General features: G+C 41.7%; 1 protein-coding gene across 7 annotated transcripts; it reads left to right on the top strand.

Moving 5' to 3' along the window:
* Positions 1–44: 44 nt before the first annotated feature.
* Positions 45–14,786, top strand: LOC134164374 (cyclin-dependent kinase 11B). 7 transcript variants are annotated; one of them, XM_062620024.1, is made up of 20 exons: positions 45–55; positions 592–726; positions 871–986; positions 1,515–1,639; positions 2,232–2,370; positions 2,929–3,059; positions 4,245–4,367; positions 5,501–5,599; positions 5,710–5,838; positions 6,562–6,627; positions 6,970–7,145; positions 7,847–7,937; positions 9,241–9,362; positions 9,667–9,772; positions 10,297–10,418; positions 11,283–11,390; positions 12,152–12,268; positions 12,546–12,694; positions 13,852–14,041; positions 14,330–14,786. In XM_062620024.1, the coding sequence occupies exons 2-20, from the start codon at positions 616–618 to the stop codon at positions 14,420–14,422; spliced, it is 2,313 nt and encodes a 770-aa protein (XP_062476008.1). In that variant the 5' UTR covers positions 45–55; positions 592–615; the 3' UTR covers positions 14,423–14,786. The 7 variants fall into 7 exon arrangements, with proteins under 7 accessions (XP_062476008.1, XP_062476010.1, XP_062476009.1 ...); XM_062620026.1 differs by having other exon boundaries at positions 6,976–7,145; XM_062620025.1 differs by having other exon boundaries at positions 5,504–5,599.
* Positions 14,787–14,900: the final 114 nt, after the last annotated feature.

The following is a 14,900-nucleotide window of genomic DNA, read 5'->3' on the forward strand; positions in this document are numbered from 1 at the left end:
GCGGGCGGAAGTGACGTACTTGCCCGGCGCTGCCAAGTCGAAGGCTCCGGTAGCGGTGAGTGGGCCCGGCTGCTCCTGCCTCCGGGCGGCGGGGCCCGGCCTGACCCTGAGCAGCACCGGGGCTGGGCGGGAGCGGGGTGGGGAGGGTCGGGTCCCACAGGTGAAATCGCCTCTTTGAGGCGGAAGCGGTGGTGGAGCCGTAGGGGCCGCGTTATCTCCGCGGCCGTTGCCTGTGGGCAGGCTCCGAACCGGGCGGAACGGCGTCTGCGGGGGGGGGTGTTGTGTCCGTGCAGCAGCCGTACGGGCCGGTGCCTGCCGCTGCGTCCCCGTCGGTGGGGAAACGCCGGAGCCTGCTCGTAAACGGCGTTTGGGGTTTACTCGCGCTGTCCCGTGCTCATAGCGAGGGTGGTGTGAGCTGCCGGGGGTAAAGCGTCTCTTGTGGTTCAGGCGAAGTCCTGCTTCACTTCCCTCGAATCAAGTGTATTCATAGCTGAACTTCCCTGCGTACGAAAAGCCAGTGTAAAACTGACGTAGCTGTGTCGGACCGTGTGGTTTGGGTAGGTTTTATTGACGTTGTTCTCTTTTCCAGAGGTTTTTTTTTTGTTTTGAACTCCAATGGGTGATGAAAAGGATTCTTGGAAAGTGAAAACTTTAGATGAAATTCTTCAGGAAAAAAAACGAAGGAAGGAGCAAGAGGAGAAGGCAGAGATCAAGCGCATGAAAAACGTAAGCTGCCCTTTGGTGTGTTTCTGATGAAACTTGAGTTTCATTCCACGTCTGTATCCTCATGTCCTCATGAGAACAGGGCTGCTGAGTGTTTGCTTAATTAATTGCATTTTGGTTTCCCCCTTTCTTGTTCTCCCGTGGCAGTCAGATGATAGGGACTCAAAGCGGGATTCTCTCGAAGAGGGGGAGTTGAGGGATCACCGCATGGAAATAACCATCAGAAACTCACCTTACAGGAGGGAGGACTCTATGGAAGACAGGTAAGGAAGAGCATCACCTCGTTGTCTTAGGAAGAGTTACTGAATTTAACCTTAGGAAAGATGAGAAGAGGGTTTAAAAATATCCAAAGGGAACAAGTTTAAGTTCTTTAGCAATGCAGATGTGCCATGTGCTGCTTCTAGAACATGGCAGGATGTCTTTTGAGGTACTGATTAAGGTTTAATGGTGTATTGTGTTCCAGTTTGGGGCCGCTGCCTAGTAATATTTCACTTAAATAAAACTTAAGTTAGACCAGGCCTGCTAAGTTCTCTTCAGTGCTTAATTCATCCCCAGTTGCTTGTGTATTTAGAATGTGCTTATCTTAATAGCTTAACTTCTCCTCTACGTGACTGTGATTCTCTCTAATGTACTGTTAATGCCTTGGTTCAATGGCAGTATGGAAATAATATAAATTAGTAAAACAGGGAAAAATGCATTCTTTTCAAAATGGAGAAGAGAGGAACTGACCCACGCTGTGCTTGATGGTCCATGAAACCTTCCTGAGTTTGTTACATTGTCTTGTGTTTCAGAGGGGAGGAAGACGATTCCTTGGCTATAAAACCACCGCAGCAAATGTCACGGAAAGAAAAAACCCATCATAGAAAAGATGAGAAGAGGAAAGAGAAACGCAGGCATCGCAGTCACTCAGCAGAAGGTTCTTATTCCTGCTTTTGGATAACATTCCTGGTAGCTTCCTGAAGTGAAGCCAAACAGGGACTCTGTTGGCAGTAAATAACAGTGACTGCAAACCAAAGGAAACCTGACAGTGGATAAGACAGAGGAGTTTAAACTTGTATTATTTCCTTGGTTCTGTTTAATGCCCTTATGGGAGTGACAGGGGTTTGTGTGTGTTTGAGAGGACAGAAATCACTTTGGGATAGGGACGTTGAGTCTACTTTTACTCGCTGAAGTCTGTTAAGCTTCCTTCTTGGTTTCACTGAGTGAGTGAGCTGAGGTATGATCTTTCTACCTGACTGTAACAGAGAAAACGCTCTTTCTGGGAACATCCCTGTTGTATTCCTCTTATTAACGGCCTTTTCCTATTTCAATGTCAGTATTTGTGCAAGATCTGCCAGTCTTTAAATTTTCCAACACCCTTTCAGATGAGGTTTTTTGTATTAAGAAAATAGCAGAGAACATGACAAGAGGTTACCATAAGCTTCATCCTTTCTAGTTTTGCTTTCTAAAAATAGGAGCACTCAATATTTTGAATAGTAACACTCCAAAATTCATTTTTGTTTGTTTAGGGAAACATGCCAGAGTGAAAGAGAAAGAACGGGAACATGAGCGTAGGAAGAGACATAGAGAAGAGCAGGATAAAGCCCGTCGTGAATGGGAAAGACAGAAACGGAGAGAAATGGCAAGGGAGCATTCCAGGAGGGAGAGGTACATCCATCCCTCCCTGCCCTGTGACAAAGCAGCAGAGATGAACAGCTTCCTTCTCTTAATCTGTCTCTAACCTTTCCTTGTTCTGAAATGACAAGTTCAGAGCAAAAGCTTGTAAGCTCTGGTGCCAGTGCCATGTTCTTTGAATGTGTTGCCTAATGACAATGTGTTCTTGGCTTTAATGACCTTTGTAAGTGGCTTCATTACAGCAGGTGAATTCATTGCCAGTGGTGAATTTGTAGGTGAACTCATTGCCAGTGTTCTACTGTAATGAAAAAAGTGTGAACCAGGGGATTTATTGACAGAACTTGCTGAAGTTCTCTGTAAACCCTGGGAAAGTGCAGAAGCTTTTGTGTTAGAGTTCATGGACTTTGTCTTTGAAATGCTGTGTTTAAAGCGTCAGCTGAAAAGCTGTGTGTCATTTTGACTGACACACAGTCAGTGGTGTTGTTGCTAATGGAATCAGATGGCCCTGTAGTTTCTTATAGCAAGAAAGTTTTCCTTGGTAAGCTGAGTTGTTAGTGAGCTGTAGTGTAACAGCAGATAACTGTGTTCTAGAGATCGCCTGGAGCAACTTGAGAGGGAACGAGAGAGAAAAATCCGAGAGCAGCAGAAGGAACAAAGGGAGCAAAAGGAACGGGAAAGGCGAGCTGAAGAGAGACGTAAGGAACGGGAAGCCAGGAGAGAAGGTAAGTGTCTGTATTAATGTTGTTTGGGCTTAATATCTGCTGATACGGTGGGGAATGGAGGTGTAGAAAACATCTTTTACTTAGATGAGTGCCAGAGTAAAGAAAGAATATTAAAGTGGAGGGGGACCTTCTGTGTTGGAGGGGAAAAAAACCCAATCTGTTAAGTTGTACAGTATCATATGCCTTAAATGTCACCACATAACGATCAGTCAGTGAGTCTTTGCCACTCTTTTGGCCTGGCTTCCTATGGAAACAAGCTTTAATTGACATTGTCTCTGTGTGTGTGTGTGTGTGTGTGTGTGTATGTATGTATGTATGTGTGTTCATCACAATCCCAGTTGCTTCTGAACTCTTTGGCTGACTCTAACCCAGTCTGACAGAGACTGAAGTCTCAAAAGTAAGTGTTTTAAGGATTTGGGGGAATAAATTGCAAAGGGAGGGAGAGAGATCATGTAAGTACTCCAGCCATGAAAATGGCTGCGGTGGGAGTCAAGTGGGAAAGATCTGATAACTGAGCAATTTAAATCAACTTCTGTGCACGAGCCTCACACAGAGGATACTTGCAGTCTAAGTTCAGATACTTTCTGGTTAAAGGATCTCTGTTTGTTCCAGCTTTTAGAGGTAAAAATCAGTGCCCATTCCCGTGATCGAGTGACAGAGACTGTTCAAGTGGAGCAGACAAAGCCATATTATTGCTGCTATTTCTCATTCAGCTCATACCAAACAGTGCTTTGTGCTTGGTATTTGCACTGGTACTGCTCAATCTACCTGGCCTTTCATTTTAGTTATTTTTATGGCTCTAAATGTTCTGTCAGCTCCTTCTAAACCTGGTTTTATTCTTTTATGCATTTTCCTCGTCTCTCTTACGCATTTTCACATCTCTCTTTGGCCTGATGGCTTAGTTTCAGGGTGTTTACTGTGTAATATGTAGGGCATCTTGCTTCTGTTTCCCAAGCATGGCAGCACCTTTCTCTAAGTAGTACAAACCCCTGGATTTTTGTGCATGAGGTAAATCATAGTCCTTTACTCTGCTGGATCTAGTTAGGCTCCACTTCCACACCTCTCCATTACCCTTTAGTTGTAAGGAAGAACCTAAAGGGTGCAAAGCAGGAGGTTGTGGCAGACAGAAACATTGTGCTTAGGGCAGGGAGATGTAACCCTTTCTTCCGGTTTTGTTTTCACTAGTTTCTGCACACCATAGAACAGTGAGGGAAGAATATGGAGACAAAGTAAAAATGAGACCCTGGAGTCGCAGCCCATTACGACAGCAGAGAGACAAGCTTGAGCAAGGAGATAGCAGGAAACCAGGTAGCATTTGCCACTTTGTAATGTCTTTGCTGGGGGCTAGGAGGTGTAGTGTTTAATTTCTAGCAGTAAACACACATCCCTGGTACTCTGCTGGAAGTGTTGTCCACTGCATTGGTGGCAAAACTCTGGACTACTCATAAACATGCACTGCCTTCTAAAGCAATGCTGGGTTTGCAGGTAAATATGCAGGGGACAAATGGAATGAATCTTTCCTTAAGTAACAGAAGTAGTAGTGTAAAAAGTTTCCAAGTGAGTTACTTTGTTCAGTGCTGAAAGAAGCAGCTGACTGAATTTCTAAACGTTGTAGTTGGATTCCCTTGCAGGTGAAAGGGATTTACACAGCTCCAGTTGGGTTGTTGTTAGGAACTAAGCTACCTAAAAAAGTTACCTTACTGGGATCAATAGAGTTTAAGCATCACTGATATTGTCATCTTGTAGAACACAATAAGTGTTTAAGGCAGTATTCTGGTGAGATGGGGAATTTTGTTTTCTAAGCCAGAAAATGGTCCTTCCCATGCCTAGGAGGTCCTGACTGTGAGTAGAGAACTTGCATGATTGACAGTGAAGTGTCTTTGGTTAAAGAGGAAAAGCTCTGTGTCTGCCCTCTTCATGTGTGTAGCTGCAAAACTAAGTGTAACTGTTTCAGTGCAGCTGATTGCAGTTCCAGGTGGAGGCAGAGGCAGCAAGCCCTTGGAAGCTGCTGTCTAATCGATCAAGTTATTCACGCGTCCTATTTCATGGTGATCCAGAGGGACTGCATTAGAATAGTAAGCACTGATAGAAGGGCTCTGTGTACACACGTTAGTGAGACTGTGTTGTGGTGATACTCGTTATCATATTACTTTTTAATTTACTTTTTATTTTTTAATCGGTCTCATTGGAGCTTTGGCATATATCCTATTTAAAATCCCCAAAGGGCAATATTCCATGGTTTTGGCTGTTGGTTCTGCTCTGCTGCAATTCATAAAAGCTGTTTGTCTTCTGAGCAGAGTGTGGAACCTTTTTAGCACTCTGTATGTCCAATACGGCACCTTCAGCACCACAGAAAGTAAAGCAGTTATGTGGGTGTTCAGAATCTTGTCAGTAGAAGTGATCCTCAGTCTCCACCCTGTTCTTAATTTTTGTGCTCTCAGCAGTAAAAGAAGAGAAACCAGAAGAGAGAGATCCTCTTTCAGACTTGCAAGACATCAGCGACAGTGAGAGGAAAACCAGCTCAGCTGAGTCTTCATCAGGTGATGAAATGCAACTTAGTAGCAGTAATTAATTGCACCGTTGTCTGGTGAGGAAGCTCTGTGCTAGTGTGTGCGCCTGCTTAGTTTTGTGTTTCATCATCCCTGAACAGAATCTGGATCAGGCTCAGAAGAAGAGGAGGAAGAGTCTAGCAGTGAAGGCTCTGAGGAAGAGGGAGAAGAAGAGGAGGAGGAAGAGGAGACAGGAAGCAATTCTGAGGAAGTGTCCGAGCAGTCAGCTGGTGAGTTAGTATGAGACAGGTCCTAGAATGGTGTGTTATGATTTTGTTTCTCTGCTGTATTGTTTTATTTGACCATTTCCCTTCTCTCCTAGCCTAGGATAGGCTGAGATCTCACAGGTCAAGATAACTAAAAAGAAAAAAAAGCCATTCTCGTCTTCGTCAATGGTGTTAGGCTACACTTTAAGTAATTTTATAACACAACCATTACTCTATAGAGAGCAAGTCTACGCTTATTTGGGGGGTGGTGAAATACAAGTGTCTCTTGTCATTCTGAATTATTTTCTGTTGCAAATCCCACTTTGTTTTTGTTTTCCTGCCAGTACCAGTAAATGAACATAAAAGGTTTCGTAACAAAGTCTATTTACAGCCATTCTTGAAATTGATCAGTAAAGGCACAGAATTATGCTCTAATGGCTGGTATTTTTCTTTAAATTCAGTTACAGTTCATAAGCAAATATTCATCAGTTTCCTAACTTTATTCACCTGCCCCCTTCCCAAATCCCCAGATAATTGGCAAGAATTGTATTCCCCGTTGGAAGCCCAAAGGTGCAGTTTTCTTGAGTTAGGGGAAGCATTTAAGGGAAACAGAAGTATAAGGCCACTTACCAGATAGTGAAGAAGGTGAAGGCCTGGTGAGTTATAAAACTTTTCAGTAGTGATCTGCCTTACAAGGAACCTCAGAAGTGTTGAGTTTATTCAGTGGAACTTGTTTATGTTTTGCAGAAGAGGTGAGCGAAGAAGAAATGAGTGAAGAGGAGGAACGGGAGAATGGAAACCACATCCCAGTTGGTACAATGCAAACACTGAATATTTAAAGATGGGTTGGGCTGAATTTTTGCAGCCATAGAAATCTTTCTACAAGTACTGAAAAATACTTTGAATGTATTTCTTGCTGCAGTTTTGCCATCATTCCAAAGTTGTATGTACATGACTGTAAACGAGTTCTTAAAAGCATCGCCTCTGCAAAGAGGGGAAATCTGGCTTCTTATTGATCTTTATTACAGGAGCTTAAGTTGCATAAGTTGCACACCTGTACCTTGTAACCAGAGTTTTACTATCTTTAATTGTCTAAGGCTGAGCTTAATTGTCCCAAGGGCTCCCTCTTTCCAGAACTGATTCTGACCTTTAAAGTTACAGAGTCGAGATTTGACCGAGATTCAGCAGGAAGCGAAGCAGAAGAGGAGGAAGTAGGGGAGGGAACCCCCCAGTCCAATGCAATGACAGAAGGAGACTATGTTCCTGACTCACCAGCTTCCTCCCCCATTGAACTGAAACAAGAGCTGCCCAAGTATCTTCCTGCACTTCAGGTAGAGAATTGTTTGAAGGATGCTTGAAAATACCATAAACAAATGGATTTCTCTAGCTGCTTTAACAGCATAAACACCTTTGTGCCTGAGATAGTTTATGGGCAGAATGTGCTTTAGTGATTGAACATCACAAAATACACATTTCTGTGTGAAATATTGCTGTTTTTTGACAAGGTAAAAATGTGATTACTCTCTTAGATATTGCTAAGAATGTGATAATACATTTGATACTGTGCTATCTTGGTAGTGCTCTCTGAAAATAGATACCTGTGAGAGGTTCTGTTAATGTGAATAGAAACTGATGGGTGGTTGTTCTTTTTTGTAGATAACAGCTGAGTGTAGAAATAGGAAGAGAAAGCATGTTTTTATTATGTGAAAGGTGTCAGGCTGAGGTACCGAGCTGCTGCCTTTGCCATTGTGGCAGCTTCTTTGTGGCAGTTTAGTCTCTGCAAAAAGGGAATGAGTGATGAGTTAATGAAATGATTTCATTAATGTACTAAAACACAGACTCCATCTGGGATTCCTTAAGACATTAAAGCATTTCTTAAGACAAGTAAAAATTAACCTCAGAGACACCTTTCTCCTGTGGCATAGCCACATTGTTGGATTATCTTGGTAGGTGTTGAAGTTTACTATATGTTGTCTTAAAACACCCAGGCAGATGCTGGAGGAGTAAGTGGTGTCCATCTGTCTGTTTTCAGGGATGTCGTAGCGTGGAGGAGTTTCAGTGTTTGAACAGGATCGAAGAAGGAACGTATGGTGTGGTGTACAGAGCAAAAGACAAGAAGACCGGTTAGTACAAGAGGTCTCCAGTTGTTTTCTTCATGGTATTTAGGACTGCAAGTTAGTTCTGCATTTTTCACTGATGAACAAAATATGTCTGTAAGACTTTCTTCTTTATCAGGAATAATCTAGGCTTCTTAATAGGATGTGGACTTTGACACACAGGCTTCACTAGCAGCTCTTTGAGTTCAGAAGTGATCTCTGTGTTGGCCGTTGTGGGGTAGGACACTTTCTGGCTCCAAAGGCAGTTATTTCTGGATTGGGATCTGCTCTAGATAGTCACCTGGTTGGAATCTTTGATAATTTGCTCTAAGTATTCCACCAGGAGTCACTGTGAGCGCAGCTATGGATTAGAGAAGTGATGAAAGCAGTGAGGATACACTGCAGTGTTCTGTTGTAGAAAGAAATTTCACTCTTTTCAGTTTTAAAGCTCCTTCTCAACCACTTTTTGTATATACAAGTTGATTTCTATCTTTTAAAACTCAATCTCTTTGCTTATCAGGTTTGTAGAGGCAAATGCCTTATAATATCTGCAGTTTTAAATAGAGTTGGCAGGATGGTAAAGAGAGTTGTGCAAACAACTATGTCCCAAAGCAGGCCTAGACAGAAATTAGGGTTATTGTCGGGTTTGAATTGACAAGCTGTGATTCTGGTGGGAGGTTTAATTGAATTCTGGATGCCTTGGTGGTTCTGTTTGTTTTAGAATAACAGGACCATTTGGTTTCTTCTGGGGAGTGGAGGCACACAGCTGGCACTGTGGTTTCTCTGGGTTTACTTGTTTACTGGACAGCTCCCATGAGCTTGTTTTTCTTCTCCCTCTCTGACTTAAGGTCTGCTCCAAGACTAACACAAGCATTATTCTCCACAGTATCATGCAAAAAGCAGATGTATTTAAGTAATGCACTTCAGTAATGTTTTGAGTAGCACCTTTCGAGTTGGGTCTTTAAACAGAGATGAACTGTATTTGAGGCATTTGTGTCTGCTCTGTCCTTCCCAGCTATGGTGAGGAGTTTAGATATACTTTTAGTTCCTTTCCTAGTGAATTATATTGGAATACACTAAAATGCATTGGTTGTGTTGCTGGTTTGGATTTTATTCTTTAAACTTGGCAATCTTTTGGTGGTTGTGTTGTGGGGTTTTTTTTGCTTTTACTTTGCTAATGTGAGACTGACTGCTTCTTGGTTCAACATTATGTCTTGACTTAATGGTTTTCATTCAAATCAACTTAGTGACAGAGCACTGTGGGACCTTATAATGTGTGTTTATTAGCTGTGTGATGGGAGATCTGCAGTTAATTCTGTTTCCTTTGTAGATGAGATTGTGGCTCTGAAGCGACTGAAGATGGAAAAGGAGAAGGAAGGCTTTCCCATTACTTCTCTGAGAGAAATAAACACTATTCTGAAAGCACAGCATCTAAATATTGTCACTGTCAGAGTAAGGCTCAAATCTTCTATTTCAAAAGTAGTTTTGTTCTTGGCTTTTAAAATGCCCTATAAAGAAGGTAGCATCCATAGCAGAGCTTGTTTCTGTAAACAACTGTATACTGTCCATAAAACTATATAGACATGACTCTACGTAATCTGAGGTTTAGCAAAAATGAGTTGGGTTTTTGTGATTTTTCTCTGGATTTCCCCAATGGCAGCTCCATTTATCCTCCTGCCAGTAAATCTCTAAACCTCATTTTTGCATGCTTTAAAATCCTATGTGCTTGTTTTGATCCTTTGTTCCTGTGTTACAGGAAATTGTCGTAGGCAGCAATATGGATAAAATCTACATTGTAATGAACTACGTAGAGCATGATCTCAAGAGTCTTATGGAAACCATGAAGCAACCATTCCTACCAGGTACTGTTTGCCATAGTCTCCTATAATTCTCAGAACTGGAAAACTGGCCAACACAAACCTCAGTGTCCTTGGGCTGTACTGACATCAGTGAACTAGCTTTGTACAGTGACGTGTATTGCCTTGGAATGTCCTATGAGTGCTCTTTGGAACAGAGATTTTTTGTTGCTTTTTCTCTGTTCAGTCTGATTTTACCCACACAAGATAGGGTTGTAGGTGGGGAGTGCTGATACTCATAGTGACACTTGGCTAATCAATCTAGTTTGCTTAGGGTGGAGGTTCAGATGTGAAATCAAGGGAGTTTCCCTGTGCTAAACTGGAAAAGAACACTGAGGTTTAAATTTGGCCACTTCCTGTGTTTTTGAGGCATTGATTTCTGAGCATTGTTTGGAGCATTCCAGTTACCCAGATGAATTCTGCTTTATTGGCAGCTCTCTGGGTTTAACTGCTCTTGTTCTGTGACATACTCTTACGGTGCAGTTTATACTGTGCTTTTAAATGCATTTGGCTTCGTTTCACCATTTCAGGTGAAGTGAAAACCCTGATGATTCAGTTGCTGCGAGGAGTCAAGCATCTGCATGACAACTGGATACTTCACCGGGACCTGAAAACTTCCAACCTGTTGCTCAGTCATTCAGGCATTTTAAAAGTAAGAATTACATGAGATCCCCCAGAATTACACTGCATTAGAGCTAGGTCAGCAGCTGGGCAGGATGTTTTGCATTAATCTGTAGGGTGTTTGAGGTGTAAAACATACGGTTGTGAAGAAGTGAACTTTGCTATTGAAGAGACTGCTTTGCTGCAGCTGTAAGATCTGTGCTGAGATGTGACCAATAAGGATGGCCTAGTGAATACTGAACTCTTTGTAGTGTGATCTATAAAGATCTATAGTGTCTCATCTTGGTGATGCAGCACATGTGTGACAATGTCATTTTCTGTATCAGCATCACAGTGTTTGGGGTTGCTCTTTTCAGCTTGAGGGATTGGAAGGCTTAAAAAAGAATCTAAGTCTCTGTAGTAGTGCTGAATGGTGCAGTTACTGGTGGAGATGGAGATTCTAAACCTTCACTGACTCACAAAAATCTAAGAGAAAAGCAGTACTAAGATGAGGACATAACATTTCAATTTTTGCATCTGAGTTCTAGATGCCAGTTGTATATTGCCATTATTTACATCTTGCAGTTAAGCCTTTCCCTTTCTCAGGAAAACTGGACTTTGAATTTTTCCCTTGCTTGCAAAATTGAAGTTGGCATCTGTTGTTGGTTTTGGCTTTGTTCTCGCCCTCCCATACAACCTTTCTGTTGAGATGATCAATAACAGGAGCTCTTGCTTGGCCTCAGGCAGGGAAAAATGTTTTTTCCCCAGCAGTGGAAAAAGACAAGGAAGGGCCATAAGAAACAGCACATTCTGTGTGGCTGTTTCTGGAGGCTGGAAGCTCTGCAAGAGCCAACATGGCCAGCACAAGCTGGCACTGGAATGCTGGAAATGTTACTGATCACCAGTTTTCATTTAGGTTGGAGATTTTGGACTAGCCCGAGAATATGGATCTCCATTGAAGCCCTACACACCAGTGGTTGTGACACTTTGGTACAGGGCTCCGGAGTTGTTGCTTGGAGCAAAGGTATGTTTCTCCTTGTTCCTCTGGCTGCTAAAGGAATGACTCTTCAGACCATGTAATTTATGAACAAAGTATAAGTATGCTCAGTGCTTTATATTGATTTAGAGGTGGAAATTCTGAAACTGCAGTATTATTTTTCCTAATAACACAGCTAAAAGGCTTCCATCTTCCATAGGCAGAAGGTGGGTGGGTGACAGATGAAATTCTCTCTCTTAGAGTGCTGATGTGGTGGTACTGGACTGGTGCAAACTGTCCCTGGCAGCCTGGGCAGCTGGATTTGTATTTTTAATGCTAGTGTATAAATTGTGACACTGGAGAGCAGAACAAGGCAACAACATTCTGGCAATGTTCCCTACTGATTACCTGTTTTATAATGGAAATCCAGATGAAATCTATGGGGCTTCAGTGACAAGAACTGTTCCAGGAAAAAATACTGCCCTGTGCTGTCTTACAAGGATGACTTTAATAGAAATTGTTATATTTAAGAGATGTACCATGGCGACCAGGCTTTTCCCATAACCTGAGATTGCTGTTGGGGCAAAATAAGGGCTAAAGATCTCTGCAAGAGAGTGCAAGTTAGAGTGTTTTGTTGGTTGTGATGCTCTGTGTGTGAGTGCAAAAGAAAGGCAGCATTGTGGAGACCTGTGTTTCATCCTGAAGTGTTTGTATACATGGGTATTACTCATAATTCACAGTAATTTTGACTTTCAGATACAGAGATCTGTGCCTTGGGGGTGGGAATGTCATATATCCCTTCTTTTCAGGAGTATTCAACAGCGATAGACATGTGGTCAGTGGGGTGTATATTTGGAGAGCTCTTAACGCAGAAACCCCTGTTTCCAGGGAAGTCAGAGATCGACCAGATTAACAAAGTTTTTAAGGTAAGGTTTTTAACACCAGTGGGTTCCGACTGACTGGGTCGGAGACAGGTACATGAGAGTAGTAAGATATAAAAAGTGCTTATTGCTCTTTTTAGATTCAACCTTAATGAAAGACTCTTTACTCTGATTCTTGTTTCACAGTACACACAGTCAGACCATGGTTTTTGGTTTGCTTTGTTTTCTCTGAATATGTAACCAACTCCTGTAACTACATAATGAGTAAATAGAAGAGTTTCCCTCTAGAATGAGTTTATTAAAGAGGTGTCTTAATTTGCAGGATCTGGGTACTCCAAGTGAAAAAATCTGGCCTGGTTACAATGAGCTGCCAGCAGTCAAGAAGATGACATTCACCGAGTATCCCTACAACAACCTGCGCAAGAGATTTGGAGCCCTCCTCTCTGATCAGGGGTTTGATCTGATGAACAAGTAAGTAAGTGCTTCATTGCATCACTGGGAATTGTACTCACATGCTACGACAGTGATAGAAAGTGATTCATAGTGAAACATGGTATTTCAGTGCATCTGACCTTGTCAAAACATGCTGATGCTGCTGAAGTTTGTCTGAGACATCCCTTGCAGTGCTATTCCTCACTCTCTCTCTCACAGCAGCTTTATTCAGTGTACCATGCTCTTAACACCTGCTGTTAAATCTCAGTCCAAGATTATTCTTGTACATCTATATCCTAGAAGAACAGAAAAATGTTTTAGGAGTAGTTTTAGTTCATTCATGTCATGTTTAATTACATGGTGAGTCTGCTGTTATGGACTTTGTTAAAACAATTCAGTTGTTTAAACAACTGTTCCAATTTCCAATTACAATTGGAAAAAGAGGAAAAAAACCCAGTACATTCAGAAATTTAACAAAATTTCCTAATTCTATTATAGAATTCTATTATTTTGATTAGGATTTAGGATATAATTATTTATGCTAGAATTATTCTAATTCTATCCTAATTCTATTATAGAATTAGGAAATAGCAATTTTGTTTTTTTTCCTACATGTTCACAAATTAATGAGTTCCAGCACATCTGATACTCTGGCAGCTCTTTCATCTAACTCTACTGGTGTATTCTGATTGCATTTCAGTTTTTCTTTACAAGGTTGACAGTGGCTTGTGAGATTTTTATTCTCCCCTAATATTCCCTTTAAATGTCACGACATGAAGTAAATGATTGTTTCAGATCTTAGAACTTTATTAAAAAAATAAGAGGTTTTTCACTCTTCCCTGTTTTTAAGACTGAGGTTTTAAGGTTTTTGACTGAGTTGTGAATAATTTATTGGCAGTTAGATTTCTTTTCAGAAGGTCCAAGTCTTCTTAACAAAGACAGACATAGCCCTGTCATAACCAAAGCAATTAAGAAGTAGATGACACTGTCTTCATTATTTTGGATAAGAAAATAGTACTGATTTGGGTCTGGAATTTGCAGAAACACATAAGTGTAAAATATATTGCTGTGTGGAATGAATAGTAGAGTAAAACATGTTTCTGTATTGCAGGTGGTTTAAAATACTCAGTGTCCAGTTAAGTTAAACTGTGTTTCAATATTCTTCTTCCCTGATTGTCTTCCTACTTCATTCTCAGCTTTTTGACCTACTACCCAGCACGAAGAATTACTGCTGAGGATGGGCTGAAGCATGAGTATTTCCGGGAGACTCCGCTTCCCATCGACCCTTCCATGTTTCCTACCTGGCCAGCAAAAAGTGAACAGCAAAGGGTGAAACGTGGCACCAGCCCTCGACCACCTGAGGGAGGCCTTGGATACAGTCAGTTGGTGAGTACAGCAGCTGATACTGACTTAGAATCACGGAAAGGTTTGGGTCGGAAGGAACAGTAAAGATATCAACCCTCTGCTTGTGGACTTGTGATGTCCTTAGACGTGTGCAAATGCTGCTTTAGGAACAGTTCACATGACTTGTACTGGGCTGTGTGATGCCACTGGATCAAACATTTATTTCTCATCTCCTAAAGATACTTTGGGTTTTATTGTCACTGTTTAGATTTTGGGGTTGAAAAGGTAATAGACATTTACTGATAAATGAATTGTGCTTGGTTTTCACAGGGTGATGACGATCTGAAAGACACGGGTTTTCATCTGACCACCACCACTCAAGGAGCATCTGCTGCAGGACCTGGCTTCAGCCTCAAGTTTTAAACTCAGCGTGAAAAGAGGATTAAAAAACAAAGAAAAGAACCATTCATGTGAGTGGATTTCTGAGTGCCCCAGTTCAGTTCTTCACAGCAGGGAGACTAGATGTTTTTCATAGGGGAAAAGTCAAATGTCATCACAGATGCAAAGGCTCTTGCTGGGTGTGGAGTATGACTGCTGCATTCCATTAGAGGACTGGAATTAACCTGAAAAGCCAAGGATCATTACAAAATTTGACAAGGCAAAACTTGAAGTTCAATCCTGGAACAGTCTCTGGTTTATTTTTAAGTTTTGTTGGGTTTATTTTGTTGGGTTTTTGTTTTTTTTCCTTGTAAATTTGTAGAATTAAAATACATTTTTAATTGTTTAACAGTGGGAAAGAGTTCATTTCTTCACATGCAGCAAACTTGGATGGTGGTGGCATTAAGTCTTCTAGAACTATTGCAGCATATTGTCAGCCTGGGCAAACAACCCTTTCGTATGG

Source organism: Pezoporus occidentalis, unplaced genomic scaffold (assembly GCF_034315485.1).
Source record: "Pezoporus occidentalis ecotype Australia unplaced genomic scaffold, CSIRO_AGI_Poc_V1 ctg219, whole genome shotgun sequence".
In the NCBI taxonomy this organism is placed as follows: domain Eukaryota; kingdom Metazoa; phylum Chordata; class Aves; order Psittaciformes; family Psittacidae; genus Pezoporus; species Pezoporus occidentalis.

Coding starts and splice junctions, on each gene's coding strand:
- LOC134164374 (XM_062620024.1), top strand. CDS start 616: ATGGGTGATGAAAAGGATTCTTGGAAAGTGAAAACTTTAGATGAAATT. Junction 1,640..2,231: donor TCGCAGTCACTCAGCAGAAG/GTTCTTATTCCT, acceptor TTGTTTGTTTAG/GGAAACATGCCAGAGTGAAA. Junction 2,371..2,928: donor GAGCATTCCAGGAGGGAGAG/GTACATCCATCC, acceptor ACTGTGTTCTAG/AGATCGCCTGGAGCAACTTG.